This window comes from Genypterus blacodes, unplaced genomic scaffold (genome assembly GCF_046128005.1).
Source record: "Genypterus blacodes isolate CSIRO-AG114 ecotype Tasmania unplaced genomic scaffold, CSIRO-AGI_Gbla_v1 ptg000017l_1, whole genome shotgun sequence".
NCBI lineage: Eukaryota > Metazoa > Chordata > Actinopteri > Ophidiiformes > Ophidiidae > Genypterus > Genypterus blacodes.
In genome coordinates, this window is record NW_027466831.1 from 4265833 (window position 1) to 4285968 (window position 20136).

Sequence of the window (20136 nt, forward strand, 5' to 3'; positions counted from 1 at the left end):
AGGTTATATTGTCGGTGGTACCTTTAATATGAAACCCTTTCTGCAATAACCTTTCTTATTTTGACAAATAAGAACAAACATTTTGCACAAAGTACAAAGGACAGCGTTTCAAAGAACACAACAAAGAAAGTTTGGCGAAAAATGAAAGGAAAATGAAGAAGAGGAAGGCTGTCATCATCTCTTTGTAGAAGAGTGGTTGCACGATAGAGGTGATGGAAGTGGGAATGGAGCGGTGGTGGGCGAGGTTGGGGGGGAGGAGTGGCATAAAGGAATGCAGACAGTGGGAATGCCAGAAAACATTGTTATGGAAATAGTTGAGGTTGGGAACAAACACAAACCGTAGTAACAATGGAAATATATAGGAATTCCTGAGGATGATGGCTTGACATGGCGAGAGCTGAGCTCATCAAAAGTGCGGAGGAGGAAGAGGACGTGAACAGCAAAGACATACAGCAGTTCCCAGGAGACATGGAAAAGTTGGACCTTTTCGGAGAGCAACCGTGTAAATTAAGTCCACATTTCCGCCTCATTTTTCTCATTTTGAGTTGTGTTTCTTTCTCAACCCTGAAACAAAACGAGGGGCTGAGTGTAGTTGACCCGAGAGACACCGTGTCGCTCTTCCCAAGCGTAAATGGCCTGAATTAGTTGAAAATGGAGGAGCGTTGCTAAAATAATTACAGGCTCAAACTACCATTTTACATTCCAATAGTTAAAATATGTGCTTTGAAAGAAAAATGCCATTCAAGATTAAACACGTTGGCAGCCATTACATCTAATGGATAATGTGAATTGTCTGCCATGGGGCGGGCCTCCCTCTCTCATCCCAGCCTGCAATTAAAGCGACGCTACCCAAGGTCGGACTGAGTGACAGGCTGACAGACCTATAGATTACTGTCTGTCTGTGTAATCCACCGCCTTTTTACTCCCCTTGCTGACTGACACACTCACCCCTCCCATTTCAAGCACCAGCGTCTGTTGATTTGGTGGCTTTCATGTTTGATGGACAGATGGGACATCCTACTCCGTGACCCCGTGGCCTTTTTCTCACCCGTGACCATAAGGGTCAACGTGCCGAGGCGGCCTCTTTAGACCCAGTAAGGAGAGCTTTTTTATAGCTGTAGTTACTTTAAAAAGAGGAAACAACTGCACGTAATATGATAAACCTTTTAAAAATTTGGTGCGGTTTGGAGATAAAAAATGAACAGTGAATGCCTTCAAAACATTCATAAAACTCAACATGAGCCAACATTATCTGCCTTAACTGAACCACGACCAGGCCTCTGTGTCACATAAACACTTCCTGTCATTCTTACACAGCAATTATCGTTACCAGGCATGAAATTGGCCCTGCTGAGATTAAGGGCTTGATCAATTCTATGCACAAAGTGGAACAAAACTTAACACGCAATCGGAAATGAACCGATTTCTCTGGCATGTTATTGTTGGCCGTTCCGCTCAGTGAGATCGAGTATGTACACAAATGGAGATAGATAAGCAATGTTGAAATGACCTCTCTGTGTGTTAAACAAGCATGATGCAACGCAGCCAAAGCCATAGCGGTAGCATCTCGTAGCCCCTGTGTTCCTCTGCACACAAGGATTCTGCAGTTCCGAGAGCTATTTGGCTCTAGGCATATGCTCGCATGGAAAGTAACACGTCTGCACTTAACACACCCGAGTGGGAGATGCTCAGACAGGCCTGACAAAAGAAAGTACAAGCTGGGAGAGATAGAAAGTTAGAAAGAGAAAGAGGAAAAGGGAGAAAGGCATGAGTGAGTCGGGCTTATCAGTCAGGAAAAAGGCAACATGCGTGACAATCTTGGTCACAGTTCCTTCATCCTTCCTCAGGTGGGGTGTTAAATGAGGCCAAAACCCTCTTATCGTACATTGTCATACCTCCTCATAAATCAGTGCTTGGCCATAAGCTCTGCACTGATAAGGCAACCAAACACAGACTGATCCACGGCAGGAATGGAGAGAGAGTTTCCTTCCCGCTGCATTTACGAGTGGCCTCTGCCTCACTATCTGTGTTATCCCTTCTTCATTCATCAGATTGGAACAGCAGACAACTTATTTTTTTTACTGCTTGGGGCTTATTTGTTTGCCAGTTTTCCTCTTGTAGTCAGTCCAGAAGTCTGGTTATCATCTTCCTAAGAAGTAGCAAATAGATAGAAACATTCCAGCAACAATGAGTTGCCAATCATTGCGTTGGCTGGGATGTTCCTCGTGGTAGACGGAGCGGTCCAATCATGTCGTTTTGGTGGGAAGACCCTGAAGATATCTGTAGTGCAGATCAGCCTCAGACTCTTAGCCGTTCTTATGTGGTTTGAGATTTATGCTGAATAAGCTGGAATTAACACAAGCTCATGGTTTCCATGTTGAAACGCTCCTCACCAACCGTCACTGCTTTTACAACTCGCAAAGGAATCGTCCAACATTTGGGGGGGAAGATCAGAGTGTGTAGTCTTGCCCAGAGTTGGGAGACAGAAGAGTGATATACTATAAATCACATCTCAACAGACTCAAATGAAGCAATCTGGGAAATGTTGGCCAAACTTAACACAAACACAGAGAAGATGAGGATGAGCGTGCCAAGGTCGGTCAAAAATGCCTATAAACCTTCCAACAACTCCCGAAGCATATTCACATGTGGTGTCCTGTGTGTTTTACCATAATAAAATGTGTCATTGCAAGATAACAAATGCATTTCCCAAGATGCCAAACTGCTGCTTTAAAGCATAATTACAGTGAATGTTGGTCAAAGTTTAAAGATTTGTAAAATTGGAGCTATACATGGGAGCTAAATGGTTTATTAGGTTCTCACTTATGTGAAGGTTTAACCAAAGCCAGGAGGATCCTTTTCTCGTTTCAGCCAAAAGAACCAAGGGGTCAAAAAAGCTTAGGCACCAGATTGTCACCCATGTCCCAATCCATAGGGTATCACCCCATAATACAGCCTAAAGACTTTTTAGGTTTCTTTGGGTGACCATCAGTGACACAAAGCTCACAGTCCAGGGTAACGGCTTAAGAAACCCCAAAGATACTGTTGTTATGGTCTAATTTGCCCATAATGCGATGCAAAAGTTTGTGACGAATCAATCATGCATAGACGGTTTAATAGGACAACGTAATCCGACCACAGTGGTGAAAAGGTAAATTTCACGCTGTGTACCAATCCTGTGTGTGTGTGACACTGGCATCAGACTAATGAATCTCAACCTTTCAAACATTCCAAATGGGTTTTAGTTCATCAAAGCGTCATTTACTTTGACAAAAGACATTTTTTGTTTCCTCTGTGTGATTCTCAGCCGAGTGCACAACATTAAAACTAAACTAAATCTGTCAGCCATGGAAAACCTTATTGCCCGTGTGTGGCGGACACATTTGTGCCAGGAGGTGCTGCTTCTCATGAGCCTCCCGAGGGCTGAAACACAAAGTCCAGAGGATCACATCAATCCATCAGACATGAAATCCTACAGAACATGAAAGCGCAGGATCATAGCCAAACCTTCAGTGATGATTGTTTGATTGATGATTGTTTCAGGATTTGTGCCAAGAAGAGGAAAAGTGAGAGATGATGATGATGATGACAGAAACAGAGAAACAGAGCGAGAGGGAGCGAGCGAGAGAGAGAGAGGGAGAGAGGGAAGACAGAGATGCTTTGAGCGTTAATGCCATGCCAATGTTGTAAGCCACTCCCCCTCCGCTTCCCCGGGGACATGAATGAAGTAAATGAATGATGGACCAGCCCACACAAACGCCCCTCTTCTATTGAGACCAAGCAGTCCATTCACCGGGATGAGTGAGGCGTCGACACCAACAACAACAATAACAACAGCAACATAGGAGGCCCATGCTCTCATTTCTCATTCATACATATGTATGCAGTCACACAGACACATACACACATATGGCACCGATACTAATGGATAACACTGCCAACATACCATTAGGGACACCTAGAGAGGGTTCCTGAGAACAGGGCTGTCTAACAAAGCTCAGAGGCAAAGGGGCGTGAACAAGGCAGGCATGGAGAAAATCTTGGCATCACGTCAATGCAACCAACACAATAATCAGGGATGAGAGGCCGTCTCCTCCCCTCACAATCAGCAGCACAGGAAACGCATCAGTGCATGAACCCAGAAAACAAGGCCTGGAAACCTCATGTTCCACCACATTCTCCCCTTCCGCCTCCACTCCGCTCCTCTCTGTTGTTCTTCCAGGACAAGATGGGTTGAGCGGGTAGTCGCCCACACAGGGGTGATCTCAGAGGTCTAACCCGCACTCCAACCTTCAAACTCACTAAGGCATTACTCGCTTAAAGCCACAGCAGCTAATGGAACACGGAGATTCAAATCCAATTGAACCCAGATCAATCTGCTTTATTATTTACCAAGCATTAACATCTCTAAGCTTGACGGTGAGCTTTGTAATGATGTTAGCATTTGACCAAAGCTCACTTTTCAGCAATTATGCATCTTCCACAAAATGATAGTGGGCGAGGGTCGTTGGTAAATGGTGAAATAACAGCTCTGACAGAGGCAGGAGGAGAGGGTTGAAGCATGTTCAGGCTTTTCTAATCTGATACTGAGACATCACTACTGCAGCCTCCCAGAGGATTGTGGCCAGGATCAACCACAGGACTCATTTCTCCTGTAATCAGACAGTTACTTGGTCCTTATCCAACACATACACAGAGGCTTGAAGTACTATAGTCCGAATCTCCCACACCTGAAAAATGTAACGAGGTTGTGGGTGTTGAGGTTGCCCAGCTTCTGTCTCAACAGAAAAACAACATGACCTTTGATTCGGGAATGAGTCAAAAGGCAAGAAAGAGTTTCCCACTGGGCTTTGCCAAACTGGCATCGTATAAACTACTTTGATCATGTAAACACTCAGCAAAGTGAAATATTTGTGGAAGTTTGGACTTTGGCATCCTGGCGTTTGAAATTGTCAATGGATAGATGTGAGATGTGCGCTCGCTGTGGGCTTTGGTCCAGATCTTCTCCCGTTCTAAATGACATGTGGGGAAAAAACACTTCTTCCCAGACAAATTGTGTGACAGTTTGTGAGCGGGAGTGAAGTCGGCAGTTTTCATTGAGTCCAGCGTGGGACCTTGCAGTGAAGGGATGCATGTGCCGAGGTTAAAGCCGGGACACTGGCAGAGAGCTGGACTGTGGAGGCGGGCCGAGGCGTCACAAGTTGAGGTAAACCATCTCAACCAACACTCACATATGTGGCTAATGTGAAACAGACACACAATTTGTTCTGATTGCCTTCGTGCACCCACGCCCCTCTCCTCTCCTCCTTCTTTCTCTCTCTCCAATCCCTTCATCTATCCACACTCTGGCAGAGATAGCAAACCTGACACTGATGCCCTGTAGTCCATTAGCACTCTCACCGTCATCTCTCTTACCCCGTCACATTTTCCTCCACTCACCTTAGCTTCTCTCTGTATCTGTCTGTCCGTTTGCTTCCTTTTCACCCTTTCCCTAATACTTTGTCAGTTAAAGTCTAAATTATGTGATGATGCGACAGAATATCCATATAAACAACACAAGTTCAACTATAGCTCTAGAAGTAATGATGTGCCTCCTGTATGTAACACACACACACACACACACACAATGTACAGAAACGCCTATTCTCACACACAGGATGTCCCAAATGTTGTCCAACTCTGAGGACAAAACACAAGCCAGCAAGACATCTTAATCACATTGTCACTGAAATCTTGGTCATTTTTGTGGCAATTACATTTAAGACAACAATATTTAATCTAAAATAAAACCTAAAGAGTCGGGGGTATGTGACTTTTAACTTACGACTCAACAAGATCAAAGATATTATGATCTGAATGATGTACATCCCTACGTCAACATGATCAGACTGCAGGAAAATTGTCGCTGACTTTATAAGATCATACACACATACCTACCTCATAACTCTGTGTGGGTGCATTCCAGGTTTTTAACCTTTTTAACTCCATGTGTTCAAAATGGCCACCATGTGAAAAAGGTCAATAACAGGGCGGTAACAAGATCCCACCACTGACAGACAAATGATAATGAACGATAGCTGTCTGGGTAAACAAGTTTGAGAGGTGCCCTTGACCCCGTGTCTCCTTAATTTCAGTCCACGCTGCTAATCCCAGAGGACTCCCACGCCACGGACACATCTGGCCCGCATGTCCACCCGGGTGGAGGCTGTCCGCAGAGAAATCAATGCTTTCTCCTTTACCAAAAGAGCAAATCTCCAACTCCTCCATACAGTTTTCAACTCCACAAGATCTTATCGTGTCCTCATCGGCAGTTCACTGTTTTGGCAGATTAATTTTTCAAGTTCTCATTTGTCTTTACTAACCCTCAGCTATGATGCATGCTCACTTCTGGATGTCCTGTGAGTGGAAAAGACTCCAAACATCAGGGGAAATAAGCACTACGCCGTGATTGCATTCCACCTCTCCAATCCGGAGAGAATCCTGTGAACTGAATTTGGTTTGTGAGGAGTGACAGGTGGATGCTGCTATGGCAACCAAACCAAAGCAGTGTCACATATAGCTCTTTACAGAAGCTCGGCAAAGGCGCACGACGTAACCGCATGGACATGACGTGTGTATTCAAAGGATCACTTCTGAATCTTAAGAAAACCAACCATCACGCTCTAACCACAACAACTGCATTCCTCTTCAGCTCCCTCACACTCCTGCTCTTCCTCTGCAGGTGGTAACATTGATCCAAGCATATAAAATGGCCTTCTAAAAATGAACAACGTCACACCTGGTGACGAAGAGATGCTGTAAAGAGCACGGAGGCCTAGAGGAAGAAAACACAAAGGTCTCACTGACCTATAAACTATAGAAACTATACCAATCAATCTCCCCAGTCATCAAAAATACATCAGTCTGATTCACCTCTGTGGCTTATGTCTATTTTTATCCTGTCTGCCACATTTCGATCAGAAAATGGGCTGCAGCAGGGACAAGAGATCTGGCCACTGTGTACACACTCTGCTACACAAAACACACACATGCAGGCAGTGTGTGTGGCTGCCTTTCCACCCCTGCTGAGAGTTGCTCCCCTTTTACAGAGCAAAGAGAGAAATGGAAAGGTTATCTATCGAACGGGACGTACTGAAGTGTCCCCTGTGTGTGTGTGTGTGCGGCAGTGTGAGGCTCATGGCTTAACATGTTCTTCATTGGTGGTCCGAGTTGTAAAGTGAAGACGCACAAAGTCATCGTCTTAATGCATTAAGTGCTATAAGGGCTCCTGGGAGATACCAGGTAATGGAGGGGGAAGCTGACACGGAGAAACCAGACTCATCGCCATGAACTAGATGGGTGAAAATGGATTAGTTAGAGAGTTATATGCATATCAGCAAACCTCACTTCTTTATTACATATGGTGTCCCTCTCCTGACCCCCATATTGTGTTGGGAATCAAACCCTCTGCGTCTTCAGCTTTCCCTTCATACTGAACCAAACTTACACATTGTCTAATTCGCATGGCCAACGATTTCTAAGCCTGGAGTACACACCCTGCACACATATGTATCATCCTGCTGCAGAGGCTCATGCTGAAAAGGACAGATAAGCAGATCTGCATTTCCTCAATACACATAATTAAAAGTGTAATCAAAAAGCCTAAAAGCTAGAATTTGGAATAATAAAGAGCAGAGTGATCACGGTTCATGTGGATGGTGTGGATGTTGTGTCTTTTCATCACCGCCACAGGAGGAAGTTCCTGCTTTAATAAGTACATCATCTTGAGTTCTGCTTGCTGCTGCCATTACAAAAGAGCAAAAATGTTTTCAATCTAGTTACTTTCACTGTGAGGAATGATTTGTATGCATTTCTCTCTTTTAATGTGTGATTTTATTAAAGGGTGGGAAGCTGGAAATGTATACAGTGAAAAGTGCTGAATATACTAAATCATTTCCTTTCAAGCCTGCAACACGACTTACTACGGCACTTACTGCACATTTACACAGCAAACCTTCCTTTGCCCTCAGAGGCACATGTCCACCCACGCCTCCCTTATATATTCCCATATTCCCATGGCGTTGCACTCAGCCCACACCCTCTCACCCCTCCTCAAGGAAAGTCTGGGCACTTTAGAGACCCCCTTCTCCCCTTTCACCTTACGAGTGTGTTAAAACAGTGTGCCCCTTCTGTGGGCGGCATACTGGGTGCCCTCCTCTCTCTCCGCACACACACACACCGGCAAACCTCTTATCAACAAGCAGAGAGAGAGGATGCGAGAGTTGAGTAAGGGAGAGGAGGAGGACGACGAGGCAGAGGAGGAGAGGGAGATAAAAAGGGAAAGAAACAGGCAGGAAGGCCACTATATTTAGCACCGGAGCTGTCACCTTCTGTTTTTCTCCCCTGAATAATCAGAGTTTGACAGCATGTATCCTGCAGAGCAGAGGTTGCTGGGATGCACCACCCGACCCCACCCCCACACTCCCCTTACTCCGTCAGCAGCATCTCTGGAGAGAAAGGAGCAAAGTATCGTAATAATTGCTGCAGGCTTGCATGCCACAGCCAGCACACATTATCCTGCTGAAGCATTTCTGGATGCCCTGACGTTCTCTCATCTAGATAATAGCAAAGGGAGAGACTTCTGACTGCTGCCAACAGGTACAATGATACATTGATGCTGCATACCAGACAAGCAGAGTCACACCTCCAACGCAGAGACGATCAAAAGACCTTTATGGACCACCCAGAGCATCTACCTCAAAATGTGAATGTGCAAAATTGAATGATCTACAGGGGAAAGTTACCTCCATGCATCACTGACAGTATTTCATTTCAAAAGATTCCGACTCCCACAGACCTGGTAAGTGAACGCCACATATTTCTACAATGCTCCAACCCGCTGAAAACAATGTCAGTGACGTTGTTTCACGTAATTTTCCAGTAAATCATTGGATCTTGTAAAATCTCTAGCGTATCAGGAGAAATCTTGACAGAATCATTGCTGATATTGGAGTTTCTGGGATGAGATATACTTCTGGGAGTGCTGCAGCAAAAGCAATAACAGAGTACAAGCTGAACTCAATAACTCTGTGACTAATAAAATGCATTTACATGTATAAGTTGGCACAAAATTGACAATTACATACTGGCAACTGGCTTCACTCCACACTGCTGAGATGTTGAGATACAGGCAAAATGTTCTCGCAATGCACAAGTGAGTAATGTATCATAATGTATAGTGAGATGATCCAGGACAACAGGAAGACTTCTGGGTAAAGAGACTGAATGCAGACGCCCCCTGCAGTGATGTGACAATCATCAAGGCTTCCAGGGACTTTGGGACAGATGGAGACATTTGAAGCAGATAGCGAGTGGCTTGTGATGTGTGTGTGTGTGTGATGCAGACTGGGACTTTGTCTGCCAGGTACTTCTGGCCTTTACTGCCCTCGACCGAGCCATCCTGGGGTCACTGTTATCTTCCAGCAGACCGGTTAGCTGTGGATAAGCTTTCAGCAGCTCATTGATTGCAGTAAAGCTCTGCTGAGGCACTTAACGCCGTCTCCAGTATCGCAATTATATAAGAAGCCGGGTTAAGATGTAAGGAGATGAACCTTAGTTTGGTATCAGACGAACGTTCTGGGGAAAGGATCTGCCAGCAACGACGCACACGGACACAAAACACACACACACAGACTAGGAGAGATTAAAGGCTACGATTATTATTACTGTAATGATTTCTTCTCTTTCACCAAAAGCACCACCTACACAGAGGACCATCACAGACCTCCTTCACCATAACCTATATATTCTGTATGTGTAGTGTGTGTCTGCCTGTAGGGCCTAATCGGTGAGATAGGAAGTCTTTTGTTGCCGAGTCAAAAATAGAACAAGCTGTTTAATTTAAACTCTGAAGCCGCTCATGATCGCCCAAAGATTTGAAGAATATCTGAGATCTTATTTCTAATATGTTTCATGCTGAAAGCTGCCGGAGTAAATGAGCTGATAGTAAACTCTTTGTTCAGACGGGACCATCATTGATCCCTCATAGTGAAATAGTGCAGACACTTAAGGAACCTCAGGATTCCTTGAGATAATTAGTCCAATTACAGGACTGCCTGGCTTTGTCTTTTCTCTCCAGGCGTCTCTTCCCAAAGCTAACCTTGCACCCAGGTGTTTCACCCTGAACTAAAGACAGAAGAAAAACAAAGTTAAACACTTTCAAATGTGCCTGAAGATTAGCGTAACAAGCTATTATGTGTTAATGCGGTGCTATTCTCCCACAGTTTGAGGGGCAGTTAACCTCAGCACTGACTGGCTTCTGTTTGAAGGGTCACGACCTCTGCGAGCCCGACGCACTAAAATAGTGTGTGATTATAGGCCTGGTTTAAAAGTAAGTATGGGAGTTCTCAGCAGCTGATCGAAGCCAGCGCCATTCAGTCTTTGTGTAAGACAATACACCTACATTACCGCAAAACTCTGAGCTGTCCTTTTTGTTTGTGTTGAAATCCATAAAAAACACTCATACACACACATAATGTATATGTATGACAGACCCATATGTGTCTCAAGCCTTTGTGTCACTCTTTCAATTTCTTTGCGGACCGAGTTGCTGATCTATTCCTCTGGTTTGAATGGAAATTCCTCTGCTGCTTGTATCCATTTGCTCTCGTGCTTCTTATCACAGTTAATAACTCAGCATGACGTTAAGCAGTAGCTACTACAGAACCTCATCAGATAAAAATACTCTCTCAAGGTTACAATGGTGGTTTACATTGTAAACATTTGTTTTACGATATCCTTTAAAACCTTGAATTAAATAGGTGCTTAAAACTGCCAATGTTTACACTTGGATTACTGTGGGAGGCATTTTACACTTAAAAATGATCTCACAGTACACAGAGTAAATGCACTAATATACGGTATGTTCATAAAAATTATCAATTATTTCCAAGCTTAGCTTAGCATTTATTAGCAATTATTTTGTTGGTCTTTCTGAAACTTGATTTATGGTGTTATCCTTTCCCGTACTCTGTGTGTGTGTGTGTGTGTGTGTGTGTGTGTGTGTGTGTGTGTGTGTGTGTGTGTGTGTGTCAGAAAGAGAGAGAAAGAGAGAGAGAGAGAGAGAGAGAGAGAGAGAGGGTCTTTCTCTGTTTATCTACTTTCTTAGTTTGAAAGCAAAGACCTGAGGAACCAAGACAAAGTGTTGGTTCTCTAGTTGCCAGGTTTTCCATTTCAGCCAAAGGCAACTAAATCTGCTCCACCAGCTTTACAAAATGTAAATAACCAGTGAAAAATGATATTGCGTAACCTTTATGGTGAAACACGTGAGACAGGCTCACTGACAGAGGGAACAGTGCAATAAAACCGATTCTATTAACGACCACTTGTCATAAATCTCCATGTCAACAGTAAACAGATACGGTGAAACGTATTATTATCCACATCAACACATTAGAAATTGATAAATAAATGAATAAAGGCACATCTGGAGCTATTCTCAGCCACATGGCAAAATGTAGAGCTTGTGTGCATTTCTTATCACCAACTATCTGAGGTTGCTCTGTGAAGCATAGAGGAACCCCCCAAATCCAATTAAGAACAAAAAGGAACTCAATTAAACCAAACTCAGAATAAATGAACAGTTTTCTACCGAGTAAATGTGGGGCTAGCAGAGTGTGAAATCCAGCTCCATTAGACAGAGGAGCCTCACGAGAGAGCACGAAAAACAAACAGGTAAGCAGAAATACAGTATAGCTGAGGAAGAGGAAAGAACTGAGGAAGAAACAGTCTTCAGTAACAAATCCTTGGATTTTAAAGTTAAAAGGTCTTTCAGAAATGTACCAACTATAGCCAAACAATACATTTCAGAACAATTCATATTCCATTAAATCTCCAGCATGGAGTGGAAGAAGAAGAGGAGAGGCAGACAAGACATTGATTGGAGTATTTGAGTGTCAGGCGTATCAGGTAAACCTTAGGATGTGAACGCTACACCTGCGCTGGAATGACAAAGCGCCAAAGACCTGCCAAGCCCAGCCAAGCCAAGGCCTATTTTAATGGGGCACTTCAACACACGCGGGGGTCTCATGTGGCAACTGGCAAACATTCATAACATGCTGGATGTGGGCCCCGAGTGTGTGCCCAGCCAAGTGTTAAATCGGACTTGATTTCAGAAGGGGAGCCAGGTCACACAAAGGCCTGTTTAGAGGACTAATAGCAACAAGGCGCTTAAATGAAGACATTTTCTGTGGTCCTGAATAGACGAGACAATCAGCACCACCTCCCCTGTGTCTCTCCTCCACCCCCCTCCTCCATCACGCCTCTCTCTCTCACACACAAACACTCACACACAAATACCGAGCTTAGCAAGCCTTAGAATCTACTTGGTGCCAATTTACACTTGACAACAATCCCAACATATCCACACAAAAAATGATGGCTGCGGTGTGGATAGATGGTAGTAATCAAACGTATATGTCTGTAGAGAAACTGAGTCACACGCTGACGCATTTGTGAGAGCGGCTTACCTTTGAAGGACAGGAAGATCCTGGGAGCAGAGAGGGGCTCTGGGAGGGAAAGATTCCCGGATGAGAAGGCCAGCAGAGCCAGCAGCAAGCACAGCCTGCCCCACAACATTGTCCCTCTGTTTCCACACAGAGGAAGAAGGTCGAGTCCAGGAGCTGAGGGACAGAATGGCACCAGCGTCACAATAAGACACAACAATGGCTGCACTTCCTTCCACCTGACACACCGACACACACATAGTCTCTCCGTCACCGTCTGCAGAACTGAACTGCGATCATAAATCAATTCCACACACTCTTATTGACAGGATTCACGACTTTCCCATATGTAAACGCGAAGACGGAAAGCCGAGCATCTTGTCAGGGATGTGGACTCATGCCGTGCTAAGAACTGGATCTAACATCTGATGAAATTTTAATGGAGGGAATTAAAATGTGTAAAATCCAACAGCAGATTTCATTTCAGCGGGTTAGTCGATATGTACACAGCTTATATTCCTGCTAATGAATGTGTGTGTAACCTCAACAGAGTGAACAGAGTGTGTGAGAGGGCTGTGAAGAAACTCCCCTAGAGCCAAATGTCATTTTTTAATCAGTGTAGTTCCTTTCTTTAATAACAATAATCATTCTGTAAGTGTCCACAATCAGGTTTGTGGAGCAGTGAATGGATGCATCCTCACTGTCAAACGTTGATTTGTTGGGATTTTACACAGCAAGTGAAGTGAATTTCGGATTTACCATGTGAACGTTCTTATAAAAAATCCCCATTAATCGAAGAGACTGTATCAGCGTGGGCGAGGTGGCGTGAAACTTTACGCAGCTCTGTGTTTTTGCTATAATTACCCGCCTGCTTATACTTGCAGTGAACGTGGATCAGCAGGTCTGAGGTCAAACTTGTCACTAAAAGGGTCTAAGATCAAGTTCCGCATTGAGCCCCCGGAGGCAGATCTGACGCCAAAGAAGCCATCACCAAAATAAAAGCGTCTAAACCCAAACCACGTGTTTAATTAAGACTACCTGCCGGTGTTAAAGTGGACCGATCTGCACTGTGGAACTACAGCATCACACCGAGGAGGAAGTTTTAACAGTCCAACCCTTAAAAACTCACATCCCACACACACACACACTCACACACAGAAGAATAATCCGAGAAGCTCCCTCTGTTCTCGCATTGTTTAAACCTGTATCATTTAAAACAAACGCCTCCCACGCAACACAAAATACAAATCAACTCGGGGAAAAAATACAATCTGTTTAAGTAACTACACTACTACAAAATAAACCCAAGAATAAATCATTTTTACTGAACTTTGAATGACATTTATTGGATTTGCAGTGGAGCTCCTGCACACGCAGCTCAGGCATTTTGTCCCCCCGCGTCTCGTTCAGCTTCTTATTGTTTTATCAGCACATCTATGAGAATAGAAGTGATTCCTCTGAGTTGTCATGCATGAGAATAAGATCTGGATTATGACCTACCTTCTAGTTATTTCCTCTGAGTGTTGTATTAACGCTGATCAACATTTAGAAACCATTCATCCGGATCCTGTGAGCTCCTCAGTCCGCACACCGGAGTGAGTATCTGTGTATCCGCGCCGCAGATCCCCGCACGATTATCCAACAACCGAACCAAAACAAAAAGCTCAGATTTGTCAATTTAACTTCACTCAGCCTCTTTCAACTCGAATGGATCCCCGGCAACACTCACTCGGTATTTTCCAACAAAACGAGGAGGTTAATAAAACAAAGAGTTGTTCCTGGTGGAGATGTGAAGGAGCGGCGCGGTGGCTGAGCTGTGCGCAGAGAGAGAGAGTCAGTGTGTGTAGTGCAGAGAAGCGGGATGGGTGCAGGTGGACACACTGAGGGCTCCGGCGGAGGACACACCCATAGGGAGGGAACCTGCACCTTAGCATCCCAGCACCCTGTCCCGCCCCAAATGCTCACACACCAAACAGGTATGGAGAGCAGGTGGGCCACCAAGGTAACCCACTAAGAATGGATGACGACATACAAACGCTCCCCATGTTCAGTCTGAGTTTGTATGTTGTCATATAGGAGACTTCAATATTTCATAAAAGCATTCTGTGCTCAGTTTGAACATTTCTTTCAAACTAAATGTCATGCAGATGTTGATTGGTTCACTATGGTGGGGGTTTGATCTCTGCTGATCCACCTTAACTCCTGATCTGAGGTCAAACGGAGCCCAGCCAATGTCTTTTGGGGGAAAAGGTGAAAGTCTGCAGGGGGGCAAATGAAGTGAGGAGGGTGGGTGCTGTTTAAAGATGCAATCATGGATAGCCAGCAAGTCATGAAGTAGTTAGTAGTCCATTAGTCCGGTTAGTTAGTCCATCTTGTACGATAGAAGATAGAATTCTGTCCTTAGTGTTTAGCTGATGATTTGGGATGAGGGTAAGGCAGCAAGCCCAAACCCACAATCCACAATGCACTCTGATGCAGCTCATGTCACGTCTTGATTAGCCCTCGACTACAAGATAGAGATTTGTATTTGCTGGATGGAGACAATAGAGTGCAGCATGGAGAAGCTTTTATCTTTGAGCTAAACTATTGTTCCGTCTCCGCTGCTTCTGCAGTAACGTGGTGGGGAGCACAGCTTGCTTTTTGAATGAAGTGACTCATTCTATTTTGGATGTTGACTGACAAGCAGACAATGATTCAAGATGAGATGAAATGCTGTTATTTGATGCTAAAAGCTGCTGCATAACTCTTGGGTTCCACAGGAATGTGGGTGCAAAGCTGTGCTTGACAAAAGAAACTGTTGAAAAAAAGCGAGATGCAGATAAGAGTAGACTTCCTCCCAACACCTTCTAGACGTGACAGACGACTGTTGCCTCTTTGGGACTTTAAAGCAGAGATAGGCATCAGATATTCATAGGCAAATGGAGCCTTAAATCTTTTAATCTGCCTCTATCCCTCTCATGATCACACAGGCTTATTTTGCTTCATATCCAGTCAGTGCACAACGCAGCTGACACCCAGCATGCATGCTTATTACTCCATAAATGATAAATAAAGGAGCTTAGGTTTCATGCAGTTGTACAGACATTACAACTGCAGAAACGATCAAATCAGCTGGAAATCATTAGAGACAACACCGATTTTTGAGTTGGTGTTTGTGCTCCGAATACGATGTTAGAGCGTAAAAGCACAAAAGTAATTATGCAGAATTTTACTCATATACTAAAAAATACTTGTGTGGTTGCTTTGACTTTAAATGGATCCAGTAATCACACACACACACACACACACACACACACACACACACACCATTTATTACCCCCACCAACGAGTTCATGTTGGTTGTTTTTTGTTGGCTATGAACTGGTTTGGATCAAGATGGAGCCCCAGAGAAACCATTAAAATGGGGTGTGGCTCCAGATCCAGATCCAGGACAAAATTGCAAAATAGGGCATTGTGCATGATAGATGATAGGCTTGCATGATATCATATTATTTATTGCATATGTACTTTATCACAGACTATCAATAGGTAAGATCTGACACGGGACACATTCATGATATTGCTGTAGTGCAGAAACATGCAACAGTTATTAGTGTGTAGCTCTGATGAGGCTGATCCAGCAGCATACACACCGCTCTGACAGAGACAAATCCACACTAATGTTAATATTTGCGCTCTGCTCTGTTCTGCCTGTGACTGTAGAGTTTTTCGCTCGTCTGAAAGCCGTCTTGGAGAGCGAAGGTAATTATAACATCAGTCTATGCAAAAGAGTGGGCTTCACAGTGTGACTGCAGGCTTTGATACTCATAGCAGAGATAGAGCCAGAGTGCAGCATTTGCCATTAAAAGTTTTAAATTTCCCTTGATACCAGCAAAGAACTCTGGGAAACAATTACCCCACACTTATGAGCTCACCCACACAAGGCAAACCATGGTGATATACTGCATCGGATTTTTGTGAACTTGCTCAATCTTGAATAATTATCATACTCAAATGTACAGAACAAGAATAAGACTCTAAATCCGACATATCAGCAGCTAAGACACCCTTAATTGAAAAAGTGTGTATTTACTATTTCATTGCAGTGTTTATTGTATCATTAGTGACACATTTTGGACTCTTTGTCACGCTGCTTCATCACCGACTCCTGTTTTCCCCTTTGCCTTGTCTTCTTCCTCTGTCCTGTGGCCAACAGCTGCATGTTGTTGCCTATATTTCTTTTTAATCAACAATATTATTCCCATCTTCAAGCCTCTGGTGGCCTCACCATCTGTCACTAGCGTGAGACAAGAGGAAAGCAATTACTGAATCCTGCCTTTGAGGAGTGCCTGCCTCCGTAAAAGTCCCTCATGCTTTCCAGCTTTTTTTTTTTACACTTGAGGGAGGCGAAATGTGAAAGATAATGTTAAAACCAAAAATCGGCTTTATGCGCCAGACCACAGAGGCAGCACATTAAGAGGAATTCAGTGAAAACTGACGTGAGGCCTTTTGTTCTGGAGTGGAGATGCCAGGTTTGAATCCTGCAGCTGGGAGATTTCCTTTTTTCTCTGGAACTTTTACAGTCGCCTCAAAATGCTTTTATCAGCCAAACAAAACCTGCCTGTGTTGAAATGTTGTTATTTCCCTGAGGGGCAAGAAGGTAACTCTGCATTCAATAATAAGTGCTTCACTTTTACAAAATGCTCTGAAGGGAACATTCATATTCTACATTGCTTCATCCCAGCAAATAACACACAACTCTACCAACATTTATGGAAATTACATTGGTGATTTTCATGGAAACTCAAGCCGCAGGGAATACAAATCCAGGTAGAATCAGGCGAAAGGTTGTTCTCTCATATGAGTTTCATTACAGTCAATGAATTTTCCTCTAACCTTTTGCCATCAATGACTACACCAGGCGTGGAAACTAATTTTTAACAGGCTGTGACAACGTTAACCTCTGTCTGCTGGCTGCACCGCATGATGGGGAGGTAATTAACAGCTGTTCATTACTGATGAGGTGAAGAAACAAGTGCACCCACACACACACACTGCTGGCTGTGCACATCTGCATGCACACACACGTCTAAATGGCATGGGCAGATGTGGGTGCGCACACATACCCAAACAAATGACCATACATAATACACAAGCAACACGCACACACACACACACACACACACACACACACACACACACACACACACACACACACACACACACACACAGACACACACACACACACACACACACACTGGGCGTACCGTGACACACACAGATTGGCCCTCAGCGTTCTCTGAGGGACACATCATTTGTGTAGAATTTAATGAGCGAACATGTACTCATTCCGCCGCCTCACCGGGAGAGCTGTTACCTTTTCATGTGATAAGATATTAAAAATTCACACCGTTTCTGCAGCGCTTTGACTGGTATGGCAGCACGCTCATTAGCATTTAAATGGGAAAAAGATAACGCTGCACTTCTCAGAGTCGTACCTCCACCACAGAGCTGGCAGCAGAAGAAGAAAACTTGGATCCAGCCCCCAAACTTTAGCTGCTTTAAGAAACATGAGGGCTGATTAAGTGACATGTCATTACCACTCTTATGTCATTATTTAGTTTGGTTCCTTTTTCGAATATTTTAGACATTGAACATCGTGTCACATTTTCTAACTTGCTGTAACTATAATGGAAAAGCTAAAAGTTCTAGTTTTGTAAGCCAAAGTCAATTTTGTGAATTATATGCCCCAAAACAAGCATTTCTGTGGGAGTTGTGTCACTCCTGCATGTGTATCTCAGTCAGATCTCACTGTGTCTGACTGTCATTCTTTTCCCTGCTGGTATTTGTGTGTCGGCCCTTTGTCACAGAAGCAGACTATGACTCAGCTGGAGCTTTGCGGGGCTAAAAATGGGACAGGAAAAAAAAAAAAATGACACAAGTTTGTCTCGTTGGATTTGCCTCTCGTGTTCTCTTCCCTGGGAAAGACGAAGAGGAGCAGCAGGAGGAGGAGGAGGAAGGGAGTTGGTGAGGGGGCGGGGCAGGGAGGGGGCAGCTGTGGCGGGACGATTTGGTATGAATTAGAAGCTGTTTCCTCACAGGCTCCAGAGGGTCTGATCCGGTCCCCTGCAAGTCTGGTGGATTCCCCTCTGCCAGTATCAACTAGAGGAGAATGTGTATTACATTACCTCAGCCCCCCCCCCCAACACACACACACACACACACACACACACACACACAAACTCTTTTCGTTCTTCACTGTAAAGTCCACTGCAAACAATAACAATGGCGTTATTTTTAGCGTGACTTTGTGGTTGAAGGTGCCCCGGCCGTGCCACCTGTGGTTGTGGGGGCTTGTGTAATCGTTTTCCCATGCAGCGTTGTTGGGGATTGGGTCTGTCAGTGTCGTTCTTCGTCGGCATCCAGCCACAGGTCTCTGGCCCGGCGGGGGGGGCGAAGGGGGGGTGATGACTGTGCTTTTGTTCAGGAAGTGGGTTAGTTGAAGCTGATCTCTAAACTGTGGTTTGATATGCGGAAACAGCGATTTGTGTTTTTTTTCTATAGAACATTTCTTAGATTCATTTTAATGGCATTTCTCTATTTAAAGAATTTGCTTTGTTATGCAAGTTCTTCTTCATTTTCCTCTCTTGCCTATGTTTGTGCAACATAAGGTCAAGGACAATTAAGAAGTTATTTACGACGTGCAGGTTTAGCCGGTGAAATCTCCTCAGCCGGGTCATTCCAAAGACAGAGCAGTGATGACAATGGCCTGATGACGTCTATTCAATCTGGATGCGAGCAGCCGTTTGGGGGACGAGCCAAAAAGAGGCTGGAGGGGTTAAAAGTTTTCAGCGCGGAGCGTTCAAAAGCTATAATTACAATGCCTGTCTTCAATTTATCCTCCTTTTGAACGACACTGGCCGGATTGTACAGAGTCCCTTGTCCTTCACCCTGTTCCTCGCTCCTCCTCCCCCCTCGCTCCCCCATCTCATCCCCGCTGTCATCACTCGCTCTGATGAGGCCGTGAAACAGGTGGCTGCAGAATTCAAAATGACATAGGAGAGAGATGGAGACCAAACAGTTGTGCGCGTATGAGAGCGACGGAGAGAGATCGCGTGTGCGTGTCACGCGTTCATGAAAGATATAGGAGGGAAGACCGAGAGTGAGTGAGCGAGAGAGAGAGAGAGAGAGAGAGGGAGAGGGAGAGAGAGAGAGAGAGAGAGAGAGAGGGAGAGAGAGAGAGAGAGTGCGGTGACAACCATATTTTTGCTTTTGTTAAGCGACCTGTCAGCTCTCAGGCAACCAAACCAACTCCTATCCCATTTCTTTAGACATTTGTTCTCTCACATAATTCCTAAATCTGCCTAAACCGGTTGATAAAACGCACCTAAATTACATTAAAGTTAATGAAATCCATCTTGATGCCACCCACGTCCCAAAATAAGAAGTCGAAGTAGCGACACATTATATTTATTGACTACAGCACAAAACCACAACTGTGTTCTGTATAATTCCTTTGAAACAGACGCAGAGACTTGCTGTGATAGGAAGGAATCACTTCAATGTAACACCATGAATCTGGATCGACACGTCTAACAAAGGCCTCACTGTCCTTCCACACAACATCGACAGACAAAAAGTTCTCCTTTCTGTAAAAAAAAAAAGAGAGCAAATC

At 44.3% G+C, this 20136-nt stretch overlaps 1 protein-coding gene across 1 annotated transcript in view; it reads right to left on the minus strand.

Annotated features, from left to right (window-relative positions):
- LOC142991224 (semaphorin-3F-like) overlaps window positions 1–14307 on the minus strand; it is a 38121-nt gene extending 23814 nt beyond the window's left edge. Inside the window, exons 1-2 of the mRNA XM_076141275.1 lie at window positions 13983–14307; window positions 12507–12659 (exon numbers count right to left, since the gene is read on the minus strand). Of these exons, the coding sequence (XP_075997390.1) occupies window positions 12507–12615 (109 nt within the window). The 5' untranslated portion in view covers window positions 12616–12659; window positions 13983–14307. The remainder of the gene's footprint in view (window positions 1–12506; window positions 12660–13982) is intronic.
- Window positions 14308–20136: the final 5829 nt, after the last annotated feature.